This window comes from Sander vitreus, chromosome 13, assembly GCF_031162955.1.
Source record: "Sander vitreus isolate 19-12246 chromosome 13, sanVit1, whole genome shotgun sequence".
Lineage (NCBI taxonomy): Eukaryota > Metazoa > Chordata > Actinopteri > Perciformes > Percidae > Sander > Sander vitreus.
Genome location: NC_135867.1, coordinates 22,379,172 through 22,406,299, shown reverse-complemented (window position 1 = coordinate 22,406,299; position 27,128 = coordinate 22,379,172). Strand labels below are relative to the sequence as shown.

General features: G+C 39.5%; 5 protein-coding genes across 8 annotated transcripts in view; 3 read left to right on the top strand and 2 right to left on the bottom strand.

Annotated features, from left to right (window-relative positions):
* Window positions 1-267: 267 nt before the first annotated feature.
* Window positions 268-12,273, top strand: pigl (phosphatidylinositol glycan anchor biosynthesis, class L). The gene is made up of 7 exons (XM_078265695.1): window positions 268-571; window positions 1,613-1,712; window positions 7,677-7,767; window positions 8,873-8,940; window positions 9,913-9,944; window positions 11,435-11,568; window positions 11,754-12,273. Exons 1-7 carry the CDS (start codon window positions 313-315, stop codon window positions 11,880-11,882), a joined length of 813 nt encoding a protein of 270 aa, XP_078121821.1. The 5' UTR covers window positions 268-312; the 3' UTR covers window positions 11,883-12,273.
* A 5-nt stretch (window positions 12,274-12,278) lies between these two features.
* On the bottom strand, window positions 12,279-15,651 carry cenpv (centromere protein V). The gene is made up of 6 exons (XM_078265697.1): window positions 15,543-15,651; window positions 13,465-13,568; window positions 13,280-13,372; window positions 12,946-13,015; window positions 12,747-12,861; window positions 12,279-12,436 (listed from the first exon to the last, which is right to left on the bottom strand). Exons 3-6 carry the CDS (start codon window positions 13,369-13,371, stop codon window positions 12,282-12,284), a joined length of 432 nt encoding a protein of 143 aa, XP_078121823.1. The 5' UTR covers window position 13,372; window positions 13,465-13,568; window positions 15,543-15,651; the 3' UTR covers window positions 12,279-12,281.
* Window positions 15,652-16,805: 1,154 nt separating this feature from the next.
* On the top strand, window positions 16,806-17,244 carry LOC144527562 (ubiquitin-like). Its single transcript, XM_078265698.1, is given in 2 exon segments — window positions 16,806-16,966; window positions 16,968-17,244. Coding segments are annotated over 2 exon segments (234 nt in total). The 5' UTR covers window positions 16,806-16,891; the 3' UTR covers window positions 17,127-17,244.
* Window positions 17,245-19,175: 1,931 nt separating this feature from the next.
* Window positions 19,176-20,770, top strand: LOC144527560 (polyubiquitin-B). Its single transcript, XM_078265696.1, has 2 exons — window positions 19,176-19,279; window positions 20,014-20,770. The coding sequence occupies exon 2, from the start codon at window positions 20,022-20,024 to the stop codon at window positions 20,709-20,711; it is 690 nt and encodes a 229-aa protein (XP_078121822.1). The 5' UTR covers window positions 19,176-19,279; window positions 20,014-20,021; the 3' UTR covers window positions 20,712-20,770.
* A 4,733-nt stretch (window positions 20,771-25,503) lies between these two features.
* Window positions 25,504-27,128, bottom strand: part of abr (ABR activator of RhoGEF and GTPase) — a 134,533-nt gene continuing 132,908 nt past the window's right edge. For all 4 annotated transcript variants that reach the window (XM_078265691.1, XM_078265692.1, XM_078265693.1 and 1 more), the window contains one exon: window positions 25,504-27,008. In XM_078265691.1, coding sequence (XP_078121817.1) covers window positions 26,919-27,008 — 90 coding nt within the window. In that variant the 3' untranslated portion in view covers window positions 25,504-26,918. The remainder of the gene's footprint in view (window positions 27,009-27,128) is intronic.

Genomic DNA, 27,128 nt, shown 5'->3' with positions numbered 1-27,128 from the left:
TTTATTAAAATACGTCAGCAATTTATTCGGTATCATATTAATGTATTTGTTCTCCTACGAAGTTGATTTAAACTCGTATGAACTGAGAAAGCGACAGTGAATCCAAGTGAGTAAAAGACACTATTGTGAGGTTAAAAGTAGGCAGCTATTGCTTTGTTGAACTTAATAATGATACTTATTGTAGTTTTTAAAAGACGGGTTAACGCTAGATATATCAGACAGACTGTGTATGTTGTTGTTTTTTACACGTGGAACCATTTGCATGTTAGACATTTGTCTTTACACGGATTGTTTACGGTAACGGTCAAAATAATGAGTGTTTACCTGGTTGTCTCCATAGTTTTATGTTATATGGTTTGGATAAAATGCATTTACTATCGACATCGTCGAACTTTGGTGAAGTCATTGAAACACCTAATGAACGGTTCAACAAGCAAAGAAACAAACGGCGCTGATATCAGAGCTCTGATTGTAACTGCGCATCCGGATGATGAATGTATGTTCTTCGCTCCAACGATTATACGACTCGTTGAATTGAATGCCAGCGTTCATTTGCTGTGTTTCTCTGAAGGTATGGGACAGCACACTTTTGTTGGCACAAATAACGTTAATAAGTCAATGTAAGATTAGACCCAATAGAGATATGATTATGAATCGTGTGGCTGGCTGCTAACCAACATTAGCTAGATCTAATTACATGTTTTATCCATGTGAGTTAAGAGAAAATAGTTAGCAAAATATAAAAGTAAGCCTGCATTTTAAGGAAAGTGAAATAGCAGCCGTGAATAGAGCAACTGTGTCTCACTAAATAACTAACATTATGCTGACAGATGAGGTGCTGGAGTCAATTTTACTATATTGCCTTAAACTAGTTTTAATTAAGCACTTTATTCATTGTTTTTAATGAAAAATAGTGTTACTATCATATGACTACTGGAAATATACAGAGCTGAAAACAATTTTTATTTAACAGAAATCATCCCATCTTGTGTCCACATAACAAACAGCCTACAATCAAGATTCAGTTGTTCCTTGTGATTTTTGAGTGACTCAATCACTCCCTTCTGTCAGATACTGTAAGAGTTAAGAAAGCCAGTCTTGCTCTTTCCAGGGAAGTTTAAAGGATTTGATAAAGCCAAGTGTTGTTAAATATGGAACTCAAAGAAAGAAGGCTAAAGCTGCATAAACATCTGAAAATCACACACATTTGAGTTATAGTTTTCAACAGCAACCAGCTTTTCCAGGAACTGCTTAACAATGTTGGTGTCCATCACCTTAAAAACAAAATAAACAAGGGTTTCTTGGGTGAACTAAAGGAAATGTTGCATGATAAACTACGAGCTACATAGAAGCATTGAAGTACAAATGTAATCTTTAGAAAGTGAATGCATTGTAGTGCTAGTAAAAACTATTAAACACTTACACTGTATTTCATTTAGATCCAACTTAACTGATGTTAGAGAACCATTATTACATAGCTAAAGACAGATGGTATTTCAAAATCATTTAAAATGTTTTCAGATCTCACCTAGACAGAATTTAGACTGATATTTAGATTTTCCATTCATTACGGCACATCTGTAGCCTAATTTGTCCTTTAAATATTGTACAGGAAACTACTACAATCAAGGAGCTCAGCGTAAACAAGAACTTCTCAACAGCTGTGCCGTGTTGGGGATACCAGACTCCAGAATCACCATAGTAGACCATAAGTAAGCAGCCGTCTGCACCAAACACACAACATACAAATTACAACATTTCAGTAGTGTGCCTTTAATGTTGAAAACACTGAGATTATGTTGGCTTGTAAGAATTTAGTTTATTCAGATTTGTGTGTTAAACATGTTTGTACTGTAAATGTCCATTGCTGACACTCAATATGATTTAAAACACAGGCTAATTGTTAGCTAAAAACAAAATCACTTAACAAAATAACATACTCCACCCAGGTAACAGTCTTTTTCCCTGTTGAGGTTGGGCAGAAGGTACCTGATACACCAGGCCAGCACTGAGAGGAGCTATACATTTCGCTGAAATTGTATGACGATTTCATATGACAAAAAAAATTGATTGATTGATCGATTATGCTGCCCTGAGTTTAGGAGTCAAGTTTCAGCATGTCTTCATGTTGAAGCCCATCAGTCCCCTCCCCACCACCGATTGTATATCAGAACATATAAAGAGTTGACCACAAATCACACTCATCCATTCTCACACCACAATGGAGCTGATCTAGCCTGGCCTGATGATATTACTACCTCTGTGTCACAGGGGAAATAAATAAGGAGGCCTCCAGAGGTAGTGATAGGTCTTCCCCGTGGGACACGGAGCCCCCTAAAAAGCTTTCAAATTCCAAACTGACATCAATCTATCTATTAACAGTATATATCTTTTGATATATCCATCTCTGAAAAGTATAGTAAAGAAATGTATGAAATGATTATTATTAATGTAAACTTAAACTATGTTTAAGCTTTACTTTGTCCTTAGTGGGATTACAGACTGAATGACAGTTAATTTTGCCTGTAATGTTTGCACCACTGAGCTGTTTGTTTGCTCTGTGCAGTCTAGCAACCTGTTTGAGCAGTAACGCTGGATTATTCAATGTCAATGATCCCTATGTGGGAATTGGGTTCCTTTGGAGGACTATAGGGCTGATTAACATCATTTAGTAGTAATAGTTTTTTTAGGTAAATTTTGGGTTACATACCAATGTCTTTTTTGTATTAGAAAACGTTTAAGCATATCTGCTTCTAGGATGTAGAGGATGAAATGAAGGGTGCCACTCTGTGTCCGTGGTTCCCCCAACAACGGAATGCCATAAATAATGTATAGAAACGGCTATAGTTGGTGGGGCTGTAAATGCCTTCAAGTAAAAAAAGACTTCATTCATAACCATTGTCCATTTACATTGAAAGCAGTGACCAGAACTGGAAGCTAGAACTTTGAACAGTATTGTTGGACAAATTCCTGGGGAACATGCTCTTCTTCTGTTTTCTTCTCTGTTGCTGTTGATGCAGCTGTAAGACTTTCAGTCTCCCTGGTTTTGGCTATTGGCAAGCTCAAGTTACAAAGAAAGTAGTGGTAAAAGGTGATGTTGAAAAGGTTTTTATTTTTTTTCCTGTGGATCGACCCTGCAGCTTCCCTTGGAAATGTTTTGAGTTTCTAAGAACCTCAAGGCTGCCTACAATTGAGTCTCTACATGTTGGCTCTCCAGGAGCAGTATGAACTCTGGCACTAACCTGTAACTCACATTAATAAGCTGGCAGCCTGCCTGGGGGGTGTGTGTGTGTGTGTGTGTGTGTGTGTGTGTGTGTGATTTTACAGTTTTATCTTGTGCACACAGAATATAGCTGAACTTTGATCTTAGTGCTGTCTGCGCTTCTGCTGAACTGGAGTGTAGCCCATTTTTCCTTTCTGTGTATTCTGTTTGTCCAAAACACACACCTAATCAGCACTTTGAGAGCCCCACTCACTACCAAGCTCTCTCTCTCTCTCTCTCTCTCTCTCTCTCTCTCTCTCTCTCTCTCTCTCTCTCTCTCTCACTGTTCTCCCCCTCTGTTCCACCCCTCCTCCTCCTCCTCTTGTCCATGTCTGCTGAAGCCAACTGCCAAGGCCTATGGGATACATGTTGGCAATGCTCTGAGCACTGCTAATGTAGGTCATTCCAAACTGTTTCTCTCTTTGTGTGGCTGTATATGGCTAGCCACACTTTGGCCTTGCTCTTAACCTTCTCTGCCCAAGTATGTGCAGCTGTACATGCTTGACTTGACCTCTTCCTGTTTTTCTTACTTTTCATTTGAATGTGCACAAAGAAAGAAAGCGATGCAGTGCAGAAGCTGGTGGTCAGTCCGTTTTTCATGTTTACATAATACATATCGGATAGAATAGAAGCTAGAATATTTGAATAGAAACAAAAGCTCTATGCATCTCTTCTCTATTTGATTTGAGTTAGATGATGATGACTGGAGGTGAGTGTAACTCATATACAGTAGTTGCAGTACTGATCAGTCATCAAAGATAATGTCAAGCCTAAAACAAGCACAATAGCTATGAAAATGAGCACCTTGGCTCAATACCTCAGATTTGTATACGGTGCTATCAAAGGACAAAACCTGGAGCCGATACTCAGAGTAGGTGGGCTCAAAATATTTGCCTTGAGTTTATGCCAAGCTGGGTATTATTTCTTTGTTATGCGAACACAGACCAGAAAGTGTGCTGTACGTTTGAAAGTTAGCCATGACACTTGTCATTGTTCGCCTTCAGTTCACTTTGTTGTTATAGTGGGAAAAAACATCTTAATGAGTTGTTTGGTCTTGTAATGACATTTCAAATCCTGTCTTGGTTCAAATGAATGCAATCCTGACAGTGTATAAAACCAATTGCCATTCATCTGGGTTTTCAATTAAAGGTTCCCGGTGGAGTTTTTAAACTTGAGGAGCTGCTCGGGAAGACAAAATGAATTTTAGTGTAAACTGACAATAAAGTTGTATCGTAAAACACCAAGATAACATCAAGATAAAACGAAAGTAGAAATTAGCAAAAAATAGTTGGGACCAGACTAGATACATGTTAGTGTGTATTTTTTGCAGTATGGGCTGTGTCTATGTACTACCATCTCATTCATCAGGGTAGTGTGATGGGTCCACTAGACATTTGTTTTCAAGCTAAAGTCTCCACTTTAAATGTCTAGTGTGCAGTGTGGGTAACGTTTCATGATGACAACTATCACAACTATAGCCTACTGAATAACAGAAATAACACGTGAATTCTGTTTTAAAATAGGATTTTCCCGTTAATGCTCACTGAATAGGACAGCTGTGTTGACAGTATCTGGGGCCCCAGTGCATGTTGGGGCCTTTGTGATCAAGCTCGATCTGAGCACGCTCTGCTGCTTCTCCACTTACACTGGCTTCACCTCTGTCTGCTCACTGGACTCAATTATAGCTGTTCACTGCACAAATCCAACCATTCCACTTCTTCATTACATTACCAATCAGACTGAACTGAAGCAACTCTATCTATCACCCATCTCATTTCTTTCTAACTTTAATCATTGACTCTGTCCAACACACTTCAGATTGACTTTAGTTAGAAAAATCCTTACTCCGTAAATCACAAACTGAAAGCTTTTGTTTTGGATTAGTGTAATTATCTGTTTGGGTGTAAACAAAGAGCACTAGTTTCTGGAGAGGAAAGCCATATTCGCCATAGTCCCCTTCCCCCCTACCCCCCATTCCATTGGGCTAGAGTGCTGTCAATCTGACAATTGTGATTTCCATTGGATCAGAGTCTGTCACTTGGGTGCCTGTTCTGCCAATTTTCCCAGCCCTTGTTACATGACCAATTAATGTTTCCATGATGATTTTCAAAATCCTGATACCATGGAACCAGCACTGGAATTGTTTGAAAAAGTTGTTGTTGAAAAAAGTGTTTAGGTAGTCTGTTGTTTCGGAGTAGGCTACAGAAATTATAGGCTCCTGTTATCTATAAGATAAAAAAAAAAAAAAACAGTAGTTACCCTTTTAACAGCAGTATTTCCAGTTATTTTCATGAAAGTTTATAACCTCAACATGAGTAAATACTGAAAAAAACTGCAGCCAAAAGTGCATTGAAATCATTGTGAAACAACATGTGTCTATTGGTGTTGTTGCTATAGTTGTAACTGCCTTATTACAGTGTGATATCGTGGGTCCACCCAGCAGGCCATATAATCTGACTGTGTGGACAGATGTCTGGCAGTTTCACAGGCCTGTAGTCCATGTGACCAGACTAAACAAGCCCTCTCTAACACACACACACACACACGCACACACACACACACACACACACACACACACACACACACACACACACACACACACACACACACACTGAATCCCCTTACTGGGCCAAAGTTCAACAGCTGCATACAGATGCCTGCAAGCAATTAGACATCCACATGCAAAGCTAAAATGGGGGAGCTGGGGAGGTTACTTTAGGGCATTTGGCTCTGTTGCCATGGCAAAGCTGACACTCAGCCTGCATCCTACTTGAGAAAGGTCAGGAGTCTTGTATCTTTTGTTCATTTTTCTTTTCTTTTTTCTCTCCCCCTCCATGCAGGCTTGTGCTTAGCTGTGGTTGTTAAGCTGCAGGGCGAAATGTCTAAAATAATCAATGACTAAATACGCTGAACTCAGTATGACACTTCAATACTTCAATAATAATTCATGCACTTTTTCTAAATTCTCATAAAATGTCCTCCTCTTATTTTTTATGAGCCTTCAGTCTAAAGCAGACAGAAATTAGGACATTAGGCGTGTGATTTATTGATTCAGGCAGCATTTGACATTGGTTTAGATATAATTCAATTTCACCGTGCCATCCTATTCAAAAACAAACAAACGCACAGTCCGTAATGATAAGTCACTGGTATCAAAGTGTCACAGCATGCATTCACTTGATGACAGACAGTTTTAAACAATCTCTGAACCCCCGACTCTCCACCCCTTTCTCACTGTGACATAGCCGACCCCCATCCCACCACCCTTCACACCAAAGCCTCACCCTCACTTCACTGGCAGCCAATAGATTTGTGGCCTAATCCATCACTTCCCTCTACCAGCTCAACTGTCCTGACTCATTGTTAGCAACAAAGGGGAGAGGAGCAACTGCTGACACACACCCACTCCTACCCCGACTTTATGCACTTATATATACATACACGTGCATGCATGCATGCATACACTGTCACGCCACCTCTGTGCTACCCCACGTGTACAACAACACATCACGTCATTGATCTGCTTATCTCATCAAAGCAGGGCCACCACAGTTTAGTATCTCAAACTGTGCAGTCATGTCAGTTCCCTTTGTTGGTTTTGTTTTTTGATCAACATAGTTTAGTTTACTTTTTATTTTTGCACAATTTAAAATTACAAATAAAAGAAAACAAGGGCAGAAAACCCAATGGTAAGGTCATTGGGATATTCTGCCCTTGTTTATGTTTTCTTTATAGCCTCAACATAAATAATGTTAAATATTTATAAAGAACACAAAATGAACCTACACAAAATAAAATGACTACATAATACTGATGAAAAAGTATTAATTAAATATATGAAGTAAGAACATAAATCAAAGAAATCACAACTGGTGAACACACTGGACAGTGTTGGGACAACTCACATCTGAGAAGGTTCAAGTAGGTTTTTATGCACTTTTTTGTGGCTGGTTTCTGTTCAAGGGGAACGTTGAACAACCATAGAAAGCAAAGTTGTTTTTTTTTTCTAAACGGAGAAAGAAAATCTTATTATTTGTGCCAAAAGGGGATTCTATGCATGTTTAGTAGGCCAAAAGCCCGAGCTGGCCAAGTGTGATGTTTTTGATGTACGCTCTGTGTTGTCTCCAGGCTGTAGTTTCAGATGAACATGATGCTAAGGGCCGTCCGACCCTGAATCCCCAGACTTCCCAGCACTCCCCCGTATGCCAAACCAGCCCTTTTTCAAACGCTGCACTGCAGAAATCTTGTGCACGGAAAGGAATAGGACTTAAGAAACACCCAGCACAATTATGTTGTGTAGAATTGACTTTCAGTTACAGTGAGGTTACACAATGCCCTCCTGTTTCTCAGCACAACACTGTCACAATATTACTGTATCTTGGTAAATAACCAGAGTCCCTTTTTTGCCCTCCAGAAGACTTCCAGATGATCCCAAAGCAGACTGGAGCATCTCACTGGTCTCTTCTATGATTGTGAAGCACATGAGAGCTCAGTCCTTCAACATGGTATGTTCAGCTCTGCATTCTTGCCTTTCAAAACAGTTGTTTCTCTGTCACTTCCTGTTTGATGTTAACACACAATTTCCCTGCCATTCTGTGTACAAAATCCATGTTCTGTTTTTACCATATGTTTTGGCACCACAGCTCTCTAGCTCATTATCCCAGTTTCCCTGTGGTCTGTGTAATAACCCTGTCAGCCAGCGTCTCTCTCTGTCCAACTCAGACTGTATTTTAAACCTCCCTAAAAATGAGGGGAAATGGCCTCTGCAGCAGTAGAAAGTTTGGATTCAGTTTCTGTGTTTACACTGAGATTCGTATCTGCCCCAGTGCAGCTCCACACTATTAGCTAATGGGAATGTGATTTAGAATCTCAACAACAGCAAAAATAGTCACACCCTTTAAAGAACAGAAAGTACAGCAACTTTGGCACAAAAAAAAAAACACAGTTCTTTGGGGAATAGGATTTTACACAGCTGGCTTCTTCTGTGCTGTAGTTGCTGATCTCTTTTTGTTATCAAAGACGACAAACAAACACACCGTCTCCTCCTATCCTGTTAGGCTCAGCAGTGGAAAATGCCTCTAGACCAAAAAGTAAGCAAGAGAATCATGTCTTCTCTTATGACTGTATGCAGCAAAAATGCGAGATAAACACCTAGATGTCAAAAGTAGTTCACTTTTCCTGCTCTTAAACTGAAGAACTTGTTCCCTTGGTCTGACACCATGCAATCCCCTTGCTTTTCCATATACAAGCCAGCAAGAATAAGTAAAAAGTTCACTAGTTACTTATATGTGGTGGTTTGGAGCTTAAACGTATGCTTGATTGCAAAGATCTAGTCATGGTAGACTGCACCTGAGCATAGCAAATGCCAAGTCTTTAGTCAAGCACGTTTTCTTTCCCTTTGACCTGATTTTATTTTTTCACTCTAGTGTACAAGCATGCACACAAAAAGGCTTTTAAATATCAGTTGTCAGCTGCCAAGCAGTTCCACAGTCAGACACAAAAACCCTTCCACTAACCCAAGAACAATCTTTTGCCTCTGTGTATTTAAATTCACTTTTAGATTTCAGATTTGGCTTTTCACCCACACAATGAGATATTTTGTTGTTTCAGGTGCTGACCTTCGATGGAAGCGGAGTGAGCGGCCATGCCAATCACATAGCCATCCATAAAGCTGTCAGGTACTGACTGAACTTTAAGGCTTTGCCATCAGAGAAACAGATTTCTGTTTTGTTTTTGAATCCCTCAACTTAAAGATGCCATCCTCATGGATATTATGTGGCTTACACATGCACACTCCACAATCCTAAAACATTGTCCAGGTCAATGCAGATCAATTAGACTCACATCAACATATCCAAATATTCCAAATGTTTCCTTTCAAAGACAGAGACACACACAAACCCAATGTTTTTTAGAATTGGTCTGTTACATAGCTGAGAGGTCATCCAAACAGAGTCCTCAGAGGCACTTGGCTTTGCTCCCAGAGAGCAGCAGTAAATCCTGTCCCTGAAGTGGTGAGGTGGGAGGGTTTGGAGAAGCCAACCAAGCAAGTTGCATCAGACTGTTGCTTTAAAAATGTGATTTGCACTGTGAAGTGTACATTGCTGTCCCCATATTGCACTGATGCATTGATTGTCTGCCGTGTTAGTCATGTTTTTGTTTTTTTTTCCTTCACTGAGCCTGTATAGAACTAAATCTGTCAATCTGTGGGCCTCATCTGTTTTTAAGATGTGAGCTCTCCAAATCACATCTCATGATTCCCATTAGGCTGGAACCCAGAAGGGCTGTGCACTAGTTTCGCAGGAATGTGAATTATAAATTATGTTTTTGCCACCCACAAAAAAACCTCCAGCACTCAATACAACATGTTCCTGAAACACAAACAATGGTAGATAGATAGCTTGGATGCTTATTGCATGGCTTTTTCTGTGGGCTTACAGTCATTGACTTTTTACCTATTTGTGTTGTAATCAGTGTAACCAAAACTTTAATCTAAGTTACATATTGGCAGGTAGAAACATTACACCATGGCCAGTTTTTGGAGAGATTGCCAACACAAACCCCGTCAGTTAGATGTATTATCTCTTCAATAATAATGTTTGCATCCTTGACATTTTCAGTGGGTAACATTTTTTTCTCTCCACTTACAGCCATCTCGCTTCCAGTGGACAAGTACCCAATGGTAGGTGTGTCACAAAGAAAATAATATATTTAGAAAATTTGTGACCAAAGTATCATGGGTTGGATTTACTGGCCACTCTTAGAAAAGTCGTCAATAAAACAAAAAATTCCTGAGCGGGGAACTAAATATGTGACGTAAAATGACAATGAATACGCAATCCCAAAATGTTGTAGTAATTATTAAGCTTTAAGTAGGACTTTAAAGTACAGATACAGGCTGCTTCACAATCAGATGTGACAGAAATGACTTCCTTACATGAGTAGCACCTCCTCTCCAGTCTACATTTTCCACATAGAAAACCATGGAAAGTGTTGTAAACACTGGCTCAGAGTCCAACTGGGTATTTTGTTAATTTACAGCGCCCTCTTCTGTTAACAAGGGTTGCATGAGTCTTGTGTCTCTTCTGTTAACAAGGGTTGCATGAGTCTTGTGTCTCTTCTGTTAACAAGGGTTGCATGAGTCTTGTGTCTCTTCTGTACGTTTTTGGTCTGCTGGTGGCAGCATGAGGCTAGTTGGATATCAGAAACACCAGTTGCAATATTTGTTTTTCACCTCAAACTACATATGATGATCCAGATGTTCATAGTTTCAAACTCCTGTGTATCTGTCTCTTTTTACTGGCATTATCAAAATGTATGCCAGTTTGTCTTTTAATGTCAACCCAAATAGACTGAACTTTTGGTTGCTTCCTAAAGTTCTTATGATGATGCCTACAGGGAATGTTAAAAGAAAAGTAGGACAGAGAGGGGGCAGCATGTTACAACAGGCTGAGAGCTCGTTCCTTTTCTAGTTAGGCAAACATTTAGGCCCACAGAGCAAACCCACATTTAAGTTTGAGTAGACAGCAGGATAAGAAACAAGCATAGCAGGCCAGAGCAGTTCATCATTTATGAGATCTCAACGGTTGCACTATGCTGAAATGGCAGGAAGGCATTATTCTCCTTGGGCCACAGCAAACACACGTTATCTTCAGTCAGCCTTGCCCTCTTTAGCCTGCAGGGAGCAATCTTAAAAACAGTCTCATTAATCACGCTCACTGGTTATTTATTACTACACATTTACACCTTACCTGTTTGACTGGTCTTACTGTAGCCTCTAGGGGAGGCGGCCGAGAATTAGGCCCAAAATAAGCCTCATCACCTGGCTGTACAGCAAGACTCCCTGTTCATTACCAACAGCTTTAAGCCTCTTGTGCTACACAAACTGCATGACTATGGTTATAGTTGAGAAAATACAGCATACAGTACCAGTCATACTCATATTCTTACTTCATACAACCTACAACTACAACACAATCGCTGCACACAAAGTGTAAAAAAGAAGCATTGTATTGCATTATTTGTTGTTGCTGACATGAGGTTGCTTCACAATAAAAAAACAAAACACAATTGAAACAGAACAACCTTTAGAATGGCCTAGTTAACTGCCTGCATCTGTAGTGAACGTTTAACTTATTAGCAGCTAACTGGGGTCTCTGTCTGTCCTCCTAGACTGCTGTTTGCTCTCCCTGGAGACGGTTGGCCTCCTCAGGAAGTACATCTCCTTCCTGGAGCTTCCCTTCAGCTGGCTGCTGCCCTCATGCCTCCGCTGTATTATAGGCTCACAGGGATACAGACAAGCCAAAGTAAGCCTCTAAATGGACAGTTTGTTGGCAAGACGTGTCACGTTTGCGTCTCATCAAGCTAATATATAAAGAGATAAATGCATTTACGCTACGCAGCAGATTTGATCACTATTGGCTGTTAATTGGGATCTCACAATAACATGTTATGGTTTATATTACCTCAATAACCCCTCTTTTCTTTTCAGGACGCCATGTTTTGTCACCGCACTCAACTCCTGTGGTTTCGTTACCTCTACATCACCTTGTCTCGATACATGTTCGTCAACACATTCCAAATGATCCCCAAAGGGCCAAAGAACCTGAAGATCTATTAGGTTTATCTTCATTCAGATGCACTGATTATTGTTACTCTGTTAGGTGTCCCACTGCCTAACTGCTCGATTACTGTAGTAAAAGAAATGTAGTAGCTGTTTACACATCTAATGAGCTGTTTTGCTCACAGTGAATAAAGATTTCTTCAGTACTTTATTGGCTAAAGTAGCCTGAATATTTTATGGAAGCACTTTCCGTTAATAAAGTTAACAAAAGAAATTGTAATGACAACTTATTTTTGCCACATAAACATCTTTATTGTCATTACACTGTATAAAACAACACTAGGTTTTGAATCAGTTAAGTTTTTTGTTTTTTTATCTTATAATGTCAAAGATACTGTACACTATGTCTGTTATACTGCTGATTAAAAATGTTTTGATTCTTATATCCCATAGGTGTCATTTTGTTTCTGTCAGCTGTGTCTCTGTTGCCGATTTAGACATGTCTCTAATGCTCTTGTGAGCTTGTACGCTTTCTTCCCACTTCTCACCACAAAATGTCTCCACTGTGACACTGCGGACAGTAACTGGATCCAGACAGTGCGGAGCAATACCTGGGGAGAAAACAACCGCAAACAAAGGACAACTCATAAAATAAAACAGGCTATTGACGTCCAGGTTCAATAATGCAAAAAAAAAAAAAAAAGTTTCATGGGTGGTTTCCTGATACCGTTGTTGTCCAACATAAATCATTTATCTTTCATTGTGAACATAACCATTCTGTATTCTACAAATACCATAAATATACAGTACTTAGTACTAGTAAAGAGACATGGGCGGTTAGTTTGGAGTAAACAGCAGGACGTAAGTTGGAAACACATGAGAAGGGTGTGACTGTCTTGTGTCAGCAATTAGCAGTCATACCATATCCATCAGGGTTGGAGCGTGGAGTGTAGAAACTTTGAACTCCACAGGTTTTACAGAAGGTGTGTTTAGCAACGTGAGTGTTAAACGTGTATGTGGTCAGATTATCTGACCCCTGTGAAGAAGAAAAGAAATCATTCACTTAAAAACTCTTATGCTATTTAAGTATTGTATTAAATGTTGTGCTTGAGTTTACTACCTGTAAGAGTGTGAAGTGATTTTTTGGAACAATGAAATGATGGTTTTGTTTCTTTGTGCAAATGCTACAGCTGGAGAAACACAAATCAGTTTATATTGATTTGCTACAACGTGTACAAGCAACCGAACATTGTTTGAAATCTCTTTAACATGATGATAGTTTTTGGAATGAATCTCGATTTTTTTTTTTTTAACCAAACTTAAAAATGTACTACCAATTAATTTGAGATTTAAAATAATACATGTCTTGGACTTGGACAACATTGTTTTCTTTGTAATACAAGCATGTATTATTTAAAATGATCAGACAATATCACTGAATTTAATATCCGTACTTGCAATGGAAAACATGGAGGTCTGGGGAACTCAAGACTTCAAATCTCACAGCCCCACAGTGGCAGCCGCCTGTATGGTTCACAAGATCCATTCTACACACAAACAATCATGAGGAAATCATGTTTGGGTATTCATACTTCAGTCACTTCGATGTCAACAAGAGACAGAACAGGAATATATTTACCAAACTTTTTCATGAAGCTCCGATGAAACTGGCGTGATGAGTTTGTTGTGAAACCTGTTGACGTGGAACTGAACGTCCCACTTAAAACAGCTCCAATGACCCTGCTGAGAGAACACAATGACCCCAGTCAAAGTCCATCACCGATAAGAGTCACATTTACGTTAAAAGCCTCTCTGCTTTGGACCCATTCACAGCTATTGATGTGGTCATTGAATAGGTCAATTCAATTCAAAAGGAGGGTATCTATAAGAAAAGCCAACGTCAAGTTTGTTGCCTCAAGCCATTGACACTTTTATTTCATGTGATAATAGTGTCAGCTCCCATGCACAGTAATCAGCTAGGCCTAAGTCCTGCTTGAAAGATTGTTTTTCATGGAACACTTTGAGGCAGCCGATAACTATTCAACGCAAAAGGCAGGGCAAAGTACAGCAGACTTGCACAAACACATTCCTCAGAGGTTGAACTAGTTCAGCAAGAGCCCAGTGCTGTGTTGGAAAGTACTAGCGTAATGCATCACGGGTTGGGTGTCATATGACAGGGTGCTGAAAGGGTGGGGTAAGGGAATGCTATGACCCAAATACATAAATTAGGACTCTCCCAGCTAAATCATATCCCAATATGAACCCAAAATAGGATCCCAGTAGGCTACAGACCCCCATCTGAGCTTTTGAGCTTTGATTTAATTTAGTTTAGAGTGCTGCAGTTGTCTGAAATAATGGTGGGAGCTAAAAGAGGGGAGTCAAATCACTGGTCTGTACGTGATACATTTTTAATAGCATGCCAGGGCCCTGTGTTGGTTTCCCATAATCAACTTTGGAGACCACTGACCTAAATCTCAGATGCTATGTTTAATGAGCTGGGTCACCTCACTTCAGAACATATCACAAAATCTCTGTACCACTGTTTTCCAGTATCACCTGGGTGTTAACGTCATGCCAGGCATATTTAGACTCATGCTCATAGGAACAAGACCATCCCTTTCTTGTGACTTTTACAATAATATGAATAACACCTTATGCCTTGGGATAAATTACTTAAATGCCTACAAGACTAGAAAAAAAAACACATTGTGTCTAGTCAATAAACATAATCTTAAGAGGCTTTATGTGTTAGAGAATTTTTAAGTGTGTGAGAATTGTCTTAACACTATACATGATATGCTTGGGAGTGTTTTCTTTACTCCTGCCATACATATTTTTCTCATAGGACTGGTGACTTGACAATCTACTTTCTGTACAGTATATACACCCTGACAAGCATGAAAAGTGCCACCCCACTGCTTCCACTCTACAACAACTTCACCATCATTGAAACACATGTATTTTTTAGTGAAGACACCCAGATTAAAACAAGCCCAAATGACGTGTGGATAAATTATTTTAATCTATTTACTTTACACTCAGGCCGAACACTTGATGTTGTCTGAATAAAAAAAACAAAAACAGTAGCCTACAGTATATATTTAGGCAAACCAAATATGGTCTCTCGATCTGGGTCTCATACATAACTTCTTCAGTATTTAGGTCATGACTATATGCCTGCCAGATAACAAGATTCTGCTTATCAAATTACATATTTTGCAGTGTTCAGGTTGGCAATAAATCATGAATGTATTCTTTATTTAGATGGTCTGTGTAGTATGAAACCTGATGTGGATATGGATTGCGAGTGAATGGAATTAGGTAAAGGAGGTCAGTTAGCAGTGTTCCTCTTTGCCTCAAAAATGTACCCCTGCTCACAGCCGCTGGTTCGTTTACCAAGTTCGTTCGTTCCCATCTGTTAACGAGCACTTATCAATGCAATGGAATTCCTGTCTGCACACGTCCTTTTTGTGTCAAATCATTAACGTTACATAGTCATTAAACAGACTTCCTAATATAACAATATGTGTATGATATTCTGTATTATAGACGAAGGGGAGATCGGGGAAAGTCCATGTGTAAAGCTATGTAGCCTGGAATTACACAAGACTTTCTCTATTTAGGTCTCGAATAGATATCCCATAATAATAATAATCGATATCCCATAATAATAATCCCATAGTCATAAAAGTAACGTAGTCATCCAACATTACTCACTGTAACACAGCAACCAATCGCTGGTCAAACAAACAATCGTACAATCCAATCAGAAGCTCGGGGAAGGTGTCTGTTGGGCTCTGCTGTTGCTACGGTGTTCTAGCAAATTCTAGAGCCAGATCCGTAATGCAGTGAGATATCATTCCGCTGCGTAGCATATTAAATTATCGTTTTCAAGCATGCTATTTTTAACTAAATTAAGTTTGTGAGTAAACTTATAATTAATACATTAAATAATACTGTAAAATGACTACCGTATATTCAAATAGTGCGCTTCGGAGCAATGGGAACTAGTTTTAAATGCGGACGGATATTGACAGATGACGTCTGCAGACTCCAGTATATAAGACTGGTGTCTGTACTGCAGTTTAGTTCTACAGCGGAAACCGAAAGGGGAAGCACTGTATTAGCACAATATAAACTATTAACTGCGTTATTTAAAAGTAAGTACACATTTCTCTTGTTTCAAGCTATAGTATTCTTATATTTGAACTATGTATACAGTAAATGTTTTTAGTCGCTTGTTTGATGACCAGTGCCATGGTTTTTTAACGTACTTAACGTTACAGTCGCTTAAGCGAATTGTAGCAGACTGTAACTATGCCTCAATCTGCCTCAAATTGACGTTAAATCTTAAAATACAATCAGCTATTAAGCTACATTATTCAACGTTATACAGGTTACTTACGACTTTCAGCGTCACTTGCTTTGTCGTCGGGTTTTTTTTTATTTTATTTTTTTTAAATTTTTTTTATGGCTTAGCTAGCTACGTTAGCAAATGATAGCTATAGCAATGACTCAACACTTCCAGTAACGTTATCGTCCATTAGAGTTACAGCTGAACAAAGGGAAGGTCAATGGGATCTCAAAATGGCGCTTGGACCGGAATGGCTGCTGAGCTGCCGATAGTTCAGAGCTTCACATTAATATTCTGTAATAACTTAAACGTAATGTACATGTAATTACAGCGCTAAGTTTTAAAATTATTTTGGGATTCAGATAATATCCAATTTTATAATGACATTAATTTTGATGTGAGATTCAAGTAATTTTATGAAACCTTTTTTGATTTGATGCTAAATGGTGATTTTTATGTATCTCCATTTTACAGAGGTGCAAACATGCAGATCTTTGTGAAGACGCTCACTGGGAAGACCATCACCCTGGAGGTGGAGCCTAGTGACACCATTGAAAATGTCAAGGCTAAGATCCAGGACAAGGAAGGCATTCCCCCTGACCAGCAGAGGCTGATCTTTGCCGGCAAGCAGCTTGAAGATGGCCGTACCCTCTCTGACTACAACATCCAGAAGGAGTCCACTCTCCATCTTGTCCTGCGTCTGAGGGGAGGCATGCAGATCTTCGTCAAGACCCTCACTGGCAAGACCATCACCCTGGAGGTGGAGCCTAGCGACACCATTGAGAAATGTCAAGGCTAAGATCCAGGACAAGGAAGGCATTCCCCCTGACCAGCAGAGGCTGATCTTTGCTGGCAAGCAGCTGGAAGATGGCCGTACCCTCTCTGACTACAACATCCAGAAGGAGTCCACCCTCCATCTTGTCCTGCGTCTGAGGGGTGGGCAGTAAAGCAATTCATGATTCCATGTTCTTAACATTATTTCCCAAGTTAATGTGCTATGTATGACATACTATACGTGCCGTGAAGTTGTTACACTTACATGACCAAAATAAAGGATTAAACTGATTTCCTGGTGGGTGTTCAGATTTATAACTGCAGTACAAATGCTAATTGGGTAATAAATTCTGGTACATGCTTTTGAATTTAGCAGACATTGATGGCCAGTAATGTAGATAACTGGGTAATTAGAACTGATGTATGAGAACAAATGTTGAGGCTCAGTTAGCTAAGGAAAATAATCAAATATGGAACCTTGAGTCATTGCAAGCAATAATACTCCAGGATATAAAGAACAGTTTTCTATTAAGCTGACATGATTGTTAAAATTTGTGGTCACTGCACTATTCTTGAAGTACTGAGAAGCAGGACTTTATATTGGAGTCCAGAAACATCAGTGACCTTTTGACAAACTAAACATCAAACATACAGGATCTGAGACTTAACTGCTCATACTCATTCTCTCAGTATGGACTGCCATACAATTTGTCATTTTTAATATTAAAACACTGCTTGTGTTGTGCATGTTAGACGCATTATGTCAAAGGTAATTAAACCAGCATTTTCGTAACTCACTAATTCTCTTAAGGAGTTTCCATTTCAAGCACAGTATCTCCAAGTAGATAATGGTTCACCAATATTGTAAGATGCTACCCAAAGCCAGCAGATTTCGATATGGTGTATACATCTATGTAGGTTTCTACTCTAGATATGGAAATGAATGGGTAAATTAAAACTATAATCAGGCTCCTACTCATCGAATGAACTGCAATACTGCTGCAGAGGTTTTATAGAACTGGAGGTCTGAGTCACAAAACACTTGGAAAGGTGGAAGGATTTTCTATTAATGAGGATGTGGCGCCATCTATCGTGAAGAGATTGACATGTTAGATCAAGAAAAGGCAAACAAACCGGGACAGCAGGTTTTAGCCAATGGGGGAAAAAAAATGAAATTTAAGAAAATGTGTGCTCTATTGCTGTTACAATGGTGTTGGCATACCAGGGGAAATGTATGATTTCAATAGACGGAGGGAAGAGACATTATCAATTGTTTGGACTTGGCACTTGCAAATTGAATTGAACAAAGACTATTCTACTAAGATGGAAATTATTTTCAGCATAAGGGAAGGGAACATGTGGTTAACTTTGCACTTTTTTTGTCCTAACCTGGTACAGCTGACTGTGTGGGTTCCAAGAGAGAGAAGAGGAAACCTTGATATATTACTAAGTTATAAAATGTACAGCATATTGATATAAGATTTCAGTACTGTGGATATTGTTATGCCCTGGGCGTTAGCAGGCAGAAAGGAGCACAATGTCTCTTACCATACTGAGGTAGGGTAGTTTAGACATACATGGCATAAAAAATGTGTTAAAAGTCAGGAAAACGTCAAGACATCAGCAGCAGACAAATTCATACATGGAAGGCTTGTTTTTCAATGTGCAGCCTAACATGTAAATGAGATGAATGTATGATGACCTTTGTGCATAAATATAGTGACAACTCAGGTAAAAAATAGGCCCTCTCAAGTATGAAGAATGTTACCTACATTTAAACCCACAAGAAAGGCTAAAGTTAGGGACGACATGATGGTCTCCAATGAGTAAAGTAGACAAGGATTGTGCTGTGGTATTTACCATCATATCCAAAACTAAACTGGATCAACAACACTGTTATCTGGATAATCGGGTGTCCTACCAAAGGCATTTATTTTATAGTTCTATTGTTTATAGCTCAGTTTCTGCATCAAGATCAGGAAGTTGTATGATAAAGAATTCATGAAACACGCTACTTATATTCTGATAACAACCTGCACAGTAGGCTATATGTAGGCTATATTTCACAGAACAGCTTTTTATTTTAACAGAAAACGGCAAAGAAAAACCTAGCATATTATCTATGCCTCTCGTATAATATTTGGGTGATTGTCAGCCCCAGAGTTGTATGAATGTTTTATAATACGGCACGCTAGAAATGGGAACTATTTTCAGTCGCGGATGAATATCACTCGATGACGTGTCTAGTATAAATTATCCTGTCCCCCTGGCAACTGCACAGTCAGTCAGAGGAAGGTTTTTGACAGCAAGGTAGCAATTATTAACTGTAAGTACAATCGTTCGTTACATTTTTACCAGTAATAATTCAGATTATACGCTATAGTTCTTCCATCAGTTACACAACTTCCATTACATTTTAACTGCTGTCAATTGTATTCGCTTTTTGCAGCTGGCTAACCGCTTCGTAAACAATTACTTTAAAGGCTAACGTTAGCTAGCAACCTAAAAAAAAAACATTTCTTAAATAATGTAGCTACGTTAACGTAAATTACCTACATTACAAATACCGTGCTGGGTTTATTGCTAGATGAAAAACAACGTTAAAGACATTTAGCTAGTGTTAACTAGTAACAACGGTAATGTTACAACATTTCTAGCTGGATCGTCCATTAGCGCGTAACGTTAGCTGAACAAAACGAAGGCAAACAACAATACCTTATTTTAAAATGGCGCTGGTGCTCGAATCACCGGCCTCCTACCAGTATGTTTATGTGTAGGATTCAGTTCTCCTTTCTCGCTCGTGGTAACATAAAATAAGTAGTGTCCGAATAATTGCGTCTGTAACATTACATGAAACGATTTAACAATTAATGTGACGTTATACCTCTGACAAGAAGTCATTCAACTAAATGGCCTTATATTAAAATGTAGATGTAAGAAGCAGTATTTAAAATTAGTCTCTATTTCATAGTAGACTGGTGAAATTAATATGGAACCTATTTGAGGTAGGCTTTTTTACATTAAAGGATGTTATAACATGGCACTGTCATTTTTTTACAGGTGCAAACATGCAGATCTTTGTGAAGACGCTCACTGGGAAGACCATCACCCTGGAGGTTGAGCCCAGCGACACCATTGAAAATGTCAAGGCTAAGATCCAGGACAAGGAAGGCATTCCCCCTGACCAGCAGAGGCTGATCTTTGCTGGCAAGCAGCTGGAAGATGGCCGTACCCTCTCTGACTACAACATCCAGAAAGAATCCACCCTCCATCTTGTCCTGCGTCTGAGGGGAGGCATGCAGATCTTCGTCAAGACCCTCACTGGCAAGACCATCACCCTGGAGGTGGAGCCTAGTGACACCATTGAGAACGTGAAGGCTAAGATCCAGGACAAGGAAGGCATTCCCCCTGACCAGCAGAGGCTGATCTTCGCCGGCAAGCAGCTTGAAGATGGCCGTACCCTCTCTGACTACAACATCCAGAAGGAGTCCACCCTCCATCTTGTCCTGCGTCTGAGGGGAGGCATGCAGATCTTTGTCAAGACCCTCACTGGCAAGACCATCACCCTGGAGGTGGAGCCTAGCGACACCATTGAAAATGTCAAGGCTAAGATCCAGGACAAGGAAGGCATTCCCCCTGACCAGCAGAGGCTGATCTTTGCCGGCAAGCAGCTGGAAGATGGCCGTACCCTCTCTGACTACAACATCCAGAAGGAGTCCACTCTCCATCTTGTCCTGCGTCTGAGGGGCGGTCAATAAATTATCCAATTTATTTACATGACAACCTAACCGAATAAAAGATGAGAGATTAAATGATATGGTGTTTTCCCCTTTTTTGCACATTTGCCTAGAATGTAACTGCTATAAGAGTTGAGATGAGAGATGCTTTCCCTGTTAAAATCCAGTAGAAAATAAATGATATGGAATTGCAAAGGTTATTATAATGCATGCTTTTATATCATTCTTAGTAGGCTGCTCTAATGCACTTTATTCCCTTCACGATCTACAAGCAATTCATGATTCTACAGTGTACAAAACACTGCTGATTGGTTATTATTGACAAGCTTTGAAGGGCATCAGACATGGGTAAAGGTTAGGTGGGCTTCCTTAGGTTTTTATTTATTTGTTTTAAGAAATGGGTTTGAGTTACCTGAATAACTTGGCTGAGTAGAAGCAGAAACAGAAAGATGTAAAAAGTCATGTTGGGGGGTTTTACTCAGCAAAGTTAACTCCCTAAACTTGCTCATTGTAACAACCTCCTACTGTAGTAAATGGATATTCCTAGGGATCAGCATCATCTCATGAGTCACATCCTGGCAACAGAGAAACCTTGTGGTTCCAGGGTGAGTGTCCCATTGAACATCCCATGTCCCACCCTGAAAACATCAGTTAGGCTCCATAGAATTAAATCAAATGAGTCTCCCTTTACAAGAATTCAAATCTTATTCATATGCTAGTTAATGAAGAATTTGTTGGATAAGAACTGAGAAAATATTAAATAAAAACTAAAATACACATACAAATGAAAATACACTAAGGAAAAATGTATGTAGTTCAAGACAATAACTATGGGCATCCAGGGGTCTAAGAAAACATGCAGTTGCCACCTATTCTTTGTAATGTTCAGCACACACATTAGAACCAGTTCAAGATCCAGCAGAGAGACACATTAAAAGGCAGTGTCCTCACCATGTCCACCAAACACACTGCCAGCTTAGAAGACCACCACTCATGTAGCTACCGGCTAGCGCAGTCAAGCAGGGACTATGGCAAGACCTTTGAGCATTAATTCCATAGCCTTGATTTTAGACGTCAGGTTCCTCCACTAGTTGGCTTTTTGTCAGTACTAGTTGGACACTTGTTTATACTATTTGGATATTTCGTCTTACTAGTTGAACATAATCTTTCACTTGTCACTTTTTTTCAGCAACTAGTGAACCCTTTGTCTAACTAGTTATAGCAGAAGCCTTACTAGTGATGCTGGGCAGCGTACTAGTAGCACCAAAGTCCAAACTAGTCAGCTGTTTTACGCACTAGTGGTCATGTGGACTGAACTAGCACTCTAAAAAGTCCTACTAGTTAACTGCAAAAGCTCTGACATGGTAACTAGTAAACATGAATCCTGGTTACTAGTTTACTAGTGAGCTACAACCCTCTGCACTAGTTTACTAGTGAGGCAAACATGTTTACTAGTTAGCATGTTAAAGCCTCTTTTTTTACCTTACTAGTTAGCTCAGTTGGTAGAGTGGGTGCCCATATATAGAGGCTTACTCCTCGACGCAGCAGGCCGGGGTTCGACTCCCACCTGCAGCCCTTTGCTGTATGTCATTCCCCTCTCTCTCTCTCTTCATGTCTTCAGCTGTTCTGTAAATAAAGGTCTAAAAATGCCCAAAAAGCAATCTTAAAAAAAGTCTACTACATTAGATACAGCCTACTAGATATAGATAGATTTAGACTTTAATTAGTTGGGTCCAGAATGTTTACTAGTTAACTAGTGAAAACCAAAGTGCTTACTTGTTAATTAGTAGCACACAATGCTAATGAGGAGGCAGGGACAAGGGGCTTTAAGGCTTTCTATTGGCTCTACTGTAAGAACTCCCTTTAGCCAAAGTTTAACGCTCTAAAGCCTGAAGAGATTGTGTTGATACAGACAGCTCCTTAATACACTAGCCAGAGGAAAACATGATTCTTTTTTATATTAACCACAATGAAAGAACATAGAACATTTTATTTTCTGTTTAATAATTCTCTGCTTGTAGTTTTCCTTTCTGACTTTTTCTCAGTAAAACACAAATATATGCAGTCATTTTTATTTCATGAATCATGATCATGAATTATAGCATTAGGACAAAAATGTCAAGAGTACTTAAAATTACTTCATGTTACCTCAAACTGCTTTGATTTGGCTTTTTTTTTTTTAAATGAATAAGCTTTTGCTGTTTCATATTTCAAACAGTCTTAAGAGCAACACTGGCAGGAGGGTTTCTCTATGATGCAGTTATCCATGTTCATAGGTCATTACATGTTTGAAGTGGCAGATTTACCATTATAAAGTCAGCTTTAATATGGGATCAATCCCTGTTTTAGAGACATGCTGCTAGCTGTCTACAGGGACTAAATGACTGTCAAACACATGAGACAGATGCAGTTAAGTTGTGAGACAGTAAAACATTGTAATATCAATCAGGAGAGACTTAATGAAACAGAGATTTAAGAAACAAAATACAATTTATTTAACATGTACGGACAATATATATAATTATATATATATATATATATATATATATATATATATATATATAATTATTAGTTGCAAACAGCCAGCAAAACCCCTCCAGCTACACTATCACAATTCCGTCTGCTGGTGCTGGAGTCAGAGGTGGTGGCCTTGGCTATCTAGTTTAAACACTGGCCAATCAGAATCCTTGTCCTGCCTGCCTAATTTGCATGCAGCCAACTATACTACCAGCAGTACTAGTAGTACTAGTGGACTGCATGTTGCAGTTTACATGTTAATTAGTGAAGGCTAAAAATTCGCTAGTTAGGGTCTTTTAAACCTCACTAGTTAACTAGTGCTGTCTAAAATGCCTACTAGTTAACTAGTGATGCCTTTAAAATTCACTTGTTCACTAGTTGGACTTTCTCTGGACGTTACTAGTTAACTAGTAAGGCTCAAAATGTGTACTAGTTAACTGGTGAGGGGCATTTTGACCTTACTAGTAAGGTCCAAAAGGAGTCACTAGTGAACTAGTGACACTGATGTTTTCCTCACTAGTTAACATGACTACTGATTACTGAACATGTAAAGACTTTGAAAGAACATTTTTCTTAGATTTTGGGTCTTTCCTTTAACTAGTTGAGCCTCACTCAGCACTAGTAAGCAACTGGGCACCACTAGTGAGATATTTATTCAACATGTTGGGCTTTTTGTTGCACTGGTATATTTCCATCGTACTAGTTCAACAAAAATAAATACTAGTTAACATGTACGCTCCACTGGTTCAACTAGTGATGTGCTCAAATTGGTGATAAAACCCCAAGGGTGGCCAGTGCACCCGTAATATATAATATAACCTCGGCCCCCCTGTGGCCCCGCCAACTGTGTTTATTTCATACATTTTTAACCCCACCTTTATCCCCAAAGAGGGAGTATTATTAATGTGCTGTAATAAATCAAATGTAGTTAACACTGAATGAGTATGCTTGTGTTTATTGTTATATGTGTATTGTTAGTCTTAGAACCAAACCTATGGAGGGTTGGTGGTATGGAACTCTTGTACTTAATATATTTGGTACCCCTAAAATTGCAAGTGGCCCCAGCATGGCCCCTCCATTTGAAATGGTCTAGAACCGTCACTGGTGAACACACATCAAAGCATGTACACTTACCACCCATCTCTGATCAGGTTCACCTCAGCACAAGCTGCACCAATACTCCAAAGAACTCACCAAGATTCAGCATGACACACACACACACACACACACACACACACACACACACACACACACACACACACACACACACACGGCCGTGTATGAACCAAATGAGGTCTAAAATGGAAGGGTGTTTGTGTGGGTTTACTCTAGGTGATCCGGTTTCCTCCCACAATTCTTAATTCATAAAATAAATAATACCAAATTGGTTGGCTTGGTTTCAGATTTTATAATGGCTGTGTATGAGATGAAAGCCAGAGTAGGTGACATTACAATTAGAGTGGAGAGGTGTCGTAAACTCAACTTAAAAATGTCTCTTTGACTTGCTCCAACTCCCACAACTTTCACTCTTGATACTTTATTTTAGGTCATGAAAGAAATGACACTGGAAACTCACTTCCAACTATCTGTAAAATTGACCACCAGGGGGTGCAATACCCAAATATATGAAACTATATCCAAATGTGGTTTAATCTTTCAGGATGGGAAAATGGATAGTGGTTAGGTGGGGGGGGATATTATCATCATATGCTCCACATTTCCACTATATAAAGTATTTTATCCTGTTTTATATCTTGTACATGTTTTGGTTTCATATTAGCTTTATTATTGTTTTTAAATTGTAAAACACTTTGCAACTTTATTTTAAAAAGGTGCCATATAAATAAAGTTATTATTAAGTAAAATCATCTTTCAAAACCTAGGTTACAAAGTGCTTTACAAAAGATAAAATAGGTTAAAAGAACAAAAGATAAGTACAACAATAAAATAAATGATTTAATTAGCATCAACTTACCTTGGTCTGAAGATGTTGTAGCTCTCCTCTCTCTTGTCCGTCCATCATGGTTGATGATGACTGTGGTGTCATTAAGTTTTAGTGAGTGCGCAGATGGCTCAGACAGCTCAGATGGAAGTGATTCAATATCCTGACAAAGACAGTATTACTGACACAGACACACACAAAGGGAGTGTTTTGGCAACTTTTATTTTACTAAAAAAAAAAAAGAAGAAAAAAAAATAGGGGGGTTTCACATTGACATTTAGCCTCAATATTACAGTATACAGAAATTCTTCTCAGGAAGTAAAATACAACATTTTTTATTTTTTTATTTTAATCTTATATTAAAAATATCAAATAGTACTCATCTAGCAGTGCTTACAGTATTTTAAGATATGTGGCAGGCTTGATAGCAGAAAGGTTGGCTTTGTACAGAGCAGAGATGGTCTTAGCGAGGGCCTTGCAGAGAAAACCTACCTATGCGTTACCTGGCCTGGTTTGATTGATAAGCTGAACATGCAATGAGGGCAACTACACAAATCAATTCTATAGATTATACCGGTGCAGTAAGACACTTGGAACAGGCTTGCAATGAAGTAACAAGAAAAAAAGCTAAATGTTCCATTCATTTGTGTTTTTTTTGTTGTTTTTTTTACCCCAACAACCCTCATGTCACAGAGTGCCCTTTCTCCTCTACAAACTGATCTGAAATGAATTGGCAGACTTTCTGTTCTTTTCCGTACAGCTTACCATGGTGAATGAGAAAATCAGACTAAAAATAACATCACTACCTGAATAAACTTCAAAAAACAGACTCCTTAGAGCATTTCTCTAGTTGCACAGAACTGTACAGGCACACATATTATATATATTTAAAATAAATAGGGCTAATTTGGCCAAGACTCACTGGGGAGGGCAGTTCTCTCTTGTTTGTCAGTACAGAGAGACACATCACCAGCCATTTATTATGATGGCTTCCCAGCCACTTGTACCTCAACCTCACAAGTTCTCATAGTCCCTTAAACACACGCACAGTCACTCGAGTACATCCACATCGTCACTCACACACTCTGGCCCCCTCCACCACATGCACAGAGCCAGAAACACAGAAAAAGGAGACAAACAGCTGTTGAAAATAATAATTATTAAACATGTAAATGCCATTTTTCTGGAATGTCTCTGATCAGGAAAAAAGAAGAAGCTGGAGGCTGAGTGGACTGGTTTCTGAGAGGATATCATCAAACCAGCGCCTGAAAAGGGCTCACTAGATGACACCACGACAAACACATGGGTGTGATCCTGTGCCACCGCGCCAGGCCGTGGCCTCTGGACCCCCTCGATCTTCCCCACAGCGGTCCCAGAATGCCTTGTGGTCTTGTCAGCAAGAGGCGCGACGCGGCTCTGCTCTCCTCAAATTACAAACAGGACATGACATGTGACTACTAGATGACCAGGAAATCTCCTTCACCACCTCCCTACATGCTCGGCTCCATCTCTCTTCAGGACGGGGGTGGGGGTTGGTTTGGGACAGACAGACAGGAGGGATGGATGTGTGGGGGTGTGGGTGTGTGTTAGGGGCTGTACAGTCGAGATGAGCTGCCTGCTGGGAGGAGACGTGAGGCAGGAGGACCGAGTGGCGAGGACCGAGGTTTGTATGGAGTCACTCTCTCGTCTGCAGGTGGCGCCCTGAGGGAGGTGGGCCCTGAGGGAGGTGGGTCCTGAGGGAGGTGGGTCCTGAGGGAGTTGGGTGGGGATTAAACGTCAGTGGAAAAGTAGAGCGTGTTGCGCTTCAGTTCGGCAAAGGAGATGGGAGGATGCTGCAGATAGTACAGCAGCACCTGGACCTAAGACAGAAAACCAGTATGTTTCATTTGGTTAGAAAATATTGATAGTGCAACACGTTCTGGACTTCTAAAACCGAGCATAATGCTATTTTAATTATTAATGGACGTTACTTCGCAATG

What these genes read in the sequence shown, in the direction of transcription:
- pigl (XM_078265695.1), top strand. Translation starts at nt 313, where the DNA reads ATGAGTGTTTACCTGGTTGTCTCCATAGTTTTATGTTATATGGTTTGG. An exon ending in TTTGCTGTGTTTCTCTGAAG is followed by an intron (nt 572 to 1,612) that starts GTATGGGACAGC and finishes AATATTGTACAG; the next exon opens with GAAACTACTACAATCAAGGA. An exon ending in AGGGATACAGACAAGCCAAA is followed by an intron (nt 11,569 to 11,753) that starts GTAAGCCTCTAA and finishes TTTTCTTTTCAG; the next exon opens with GACGCCATGTTTTGTCACCG.
- cenpv (XM_078265697.1), bottom strand. Translation starts at nt 13,371, where the DNA reads ATGGATCTTGTGAACCATACAGGCGGCTGCCACTGTGGGGCTGTGAGA. An exon ending in ATCACTTCACACTCTTACAG is followed by an intron (nt 12,862 to 12,945) that starts GTAGTAAACTCA and finishes TCTTCTTCACAG; the next exon opens with GGGTCAGATAATCTGACCAC. An exon ending in CTCCAACCCTGATGGATATG is followed by an intron (nt 12,437 to 12,746) that starts GTATGACTGCTA and finishes TTTTCTCCCCAG; the next exon opens with GTATTGCTCCGCACTGTCTG.
- LOC144527560 (XM_078265696.1), top strand. Translation starts at nt 20,022, where the DNA reads ATGCAGATCTTTGTGAAGACGCTCACTGGGAAGACCATCACCCTGGAG.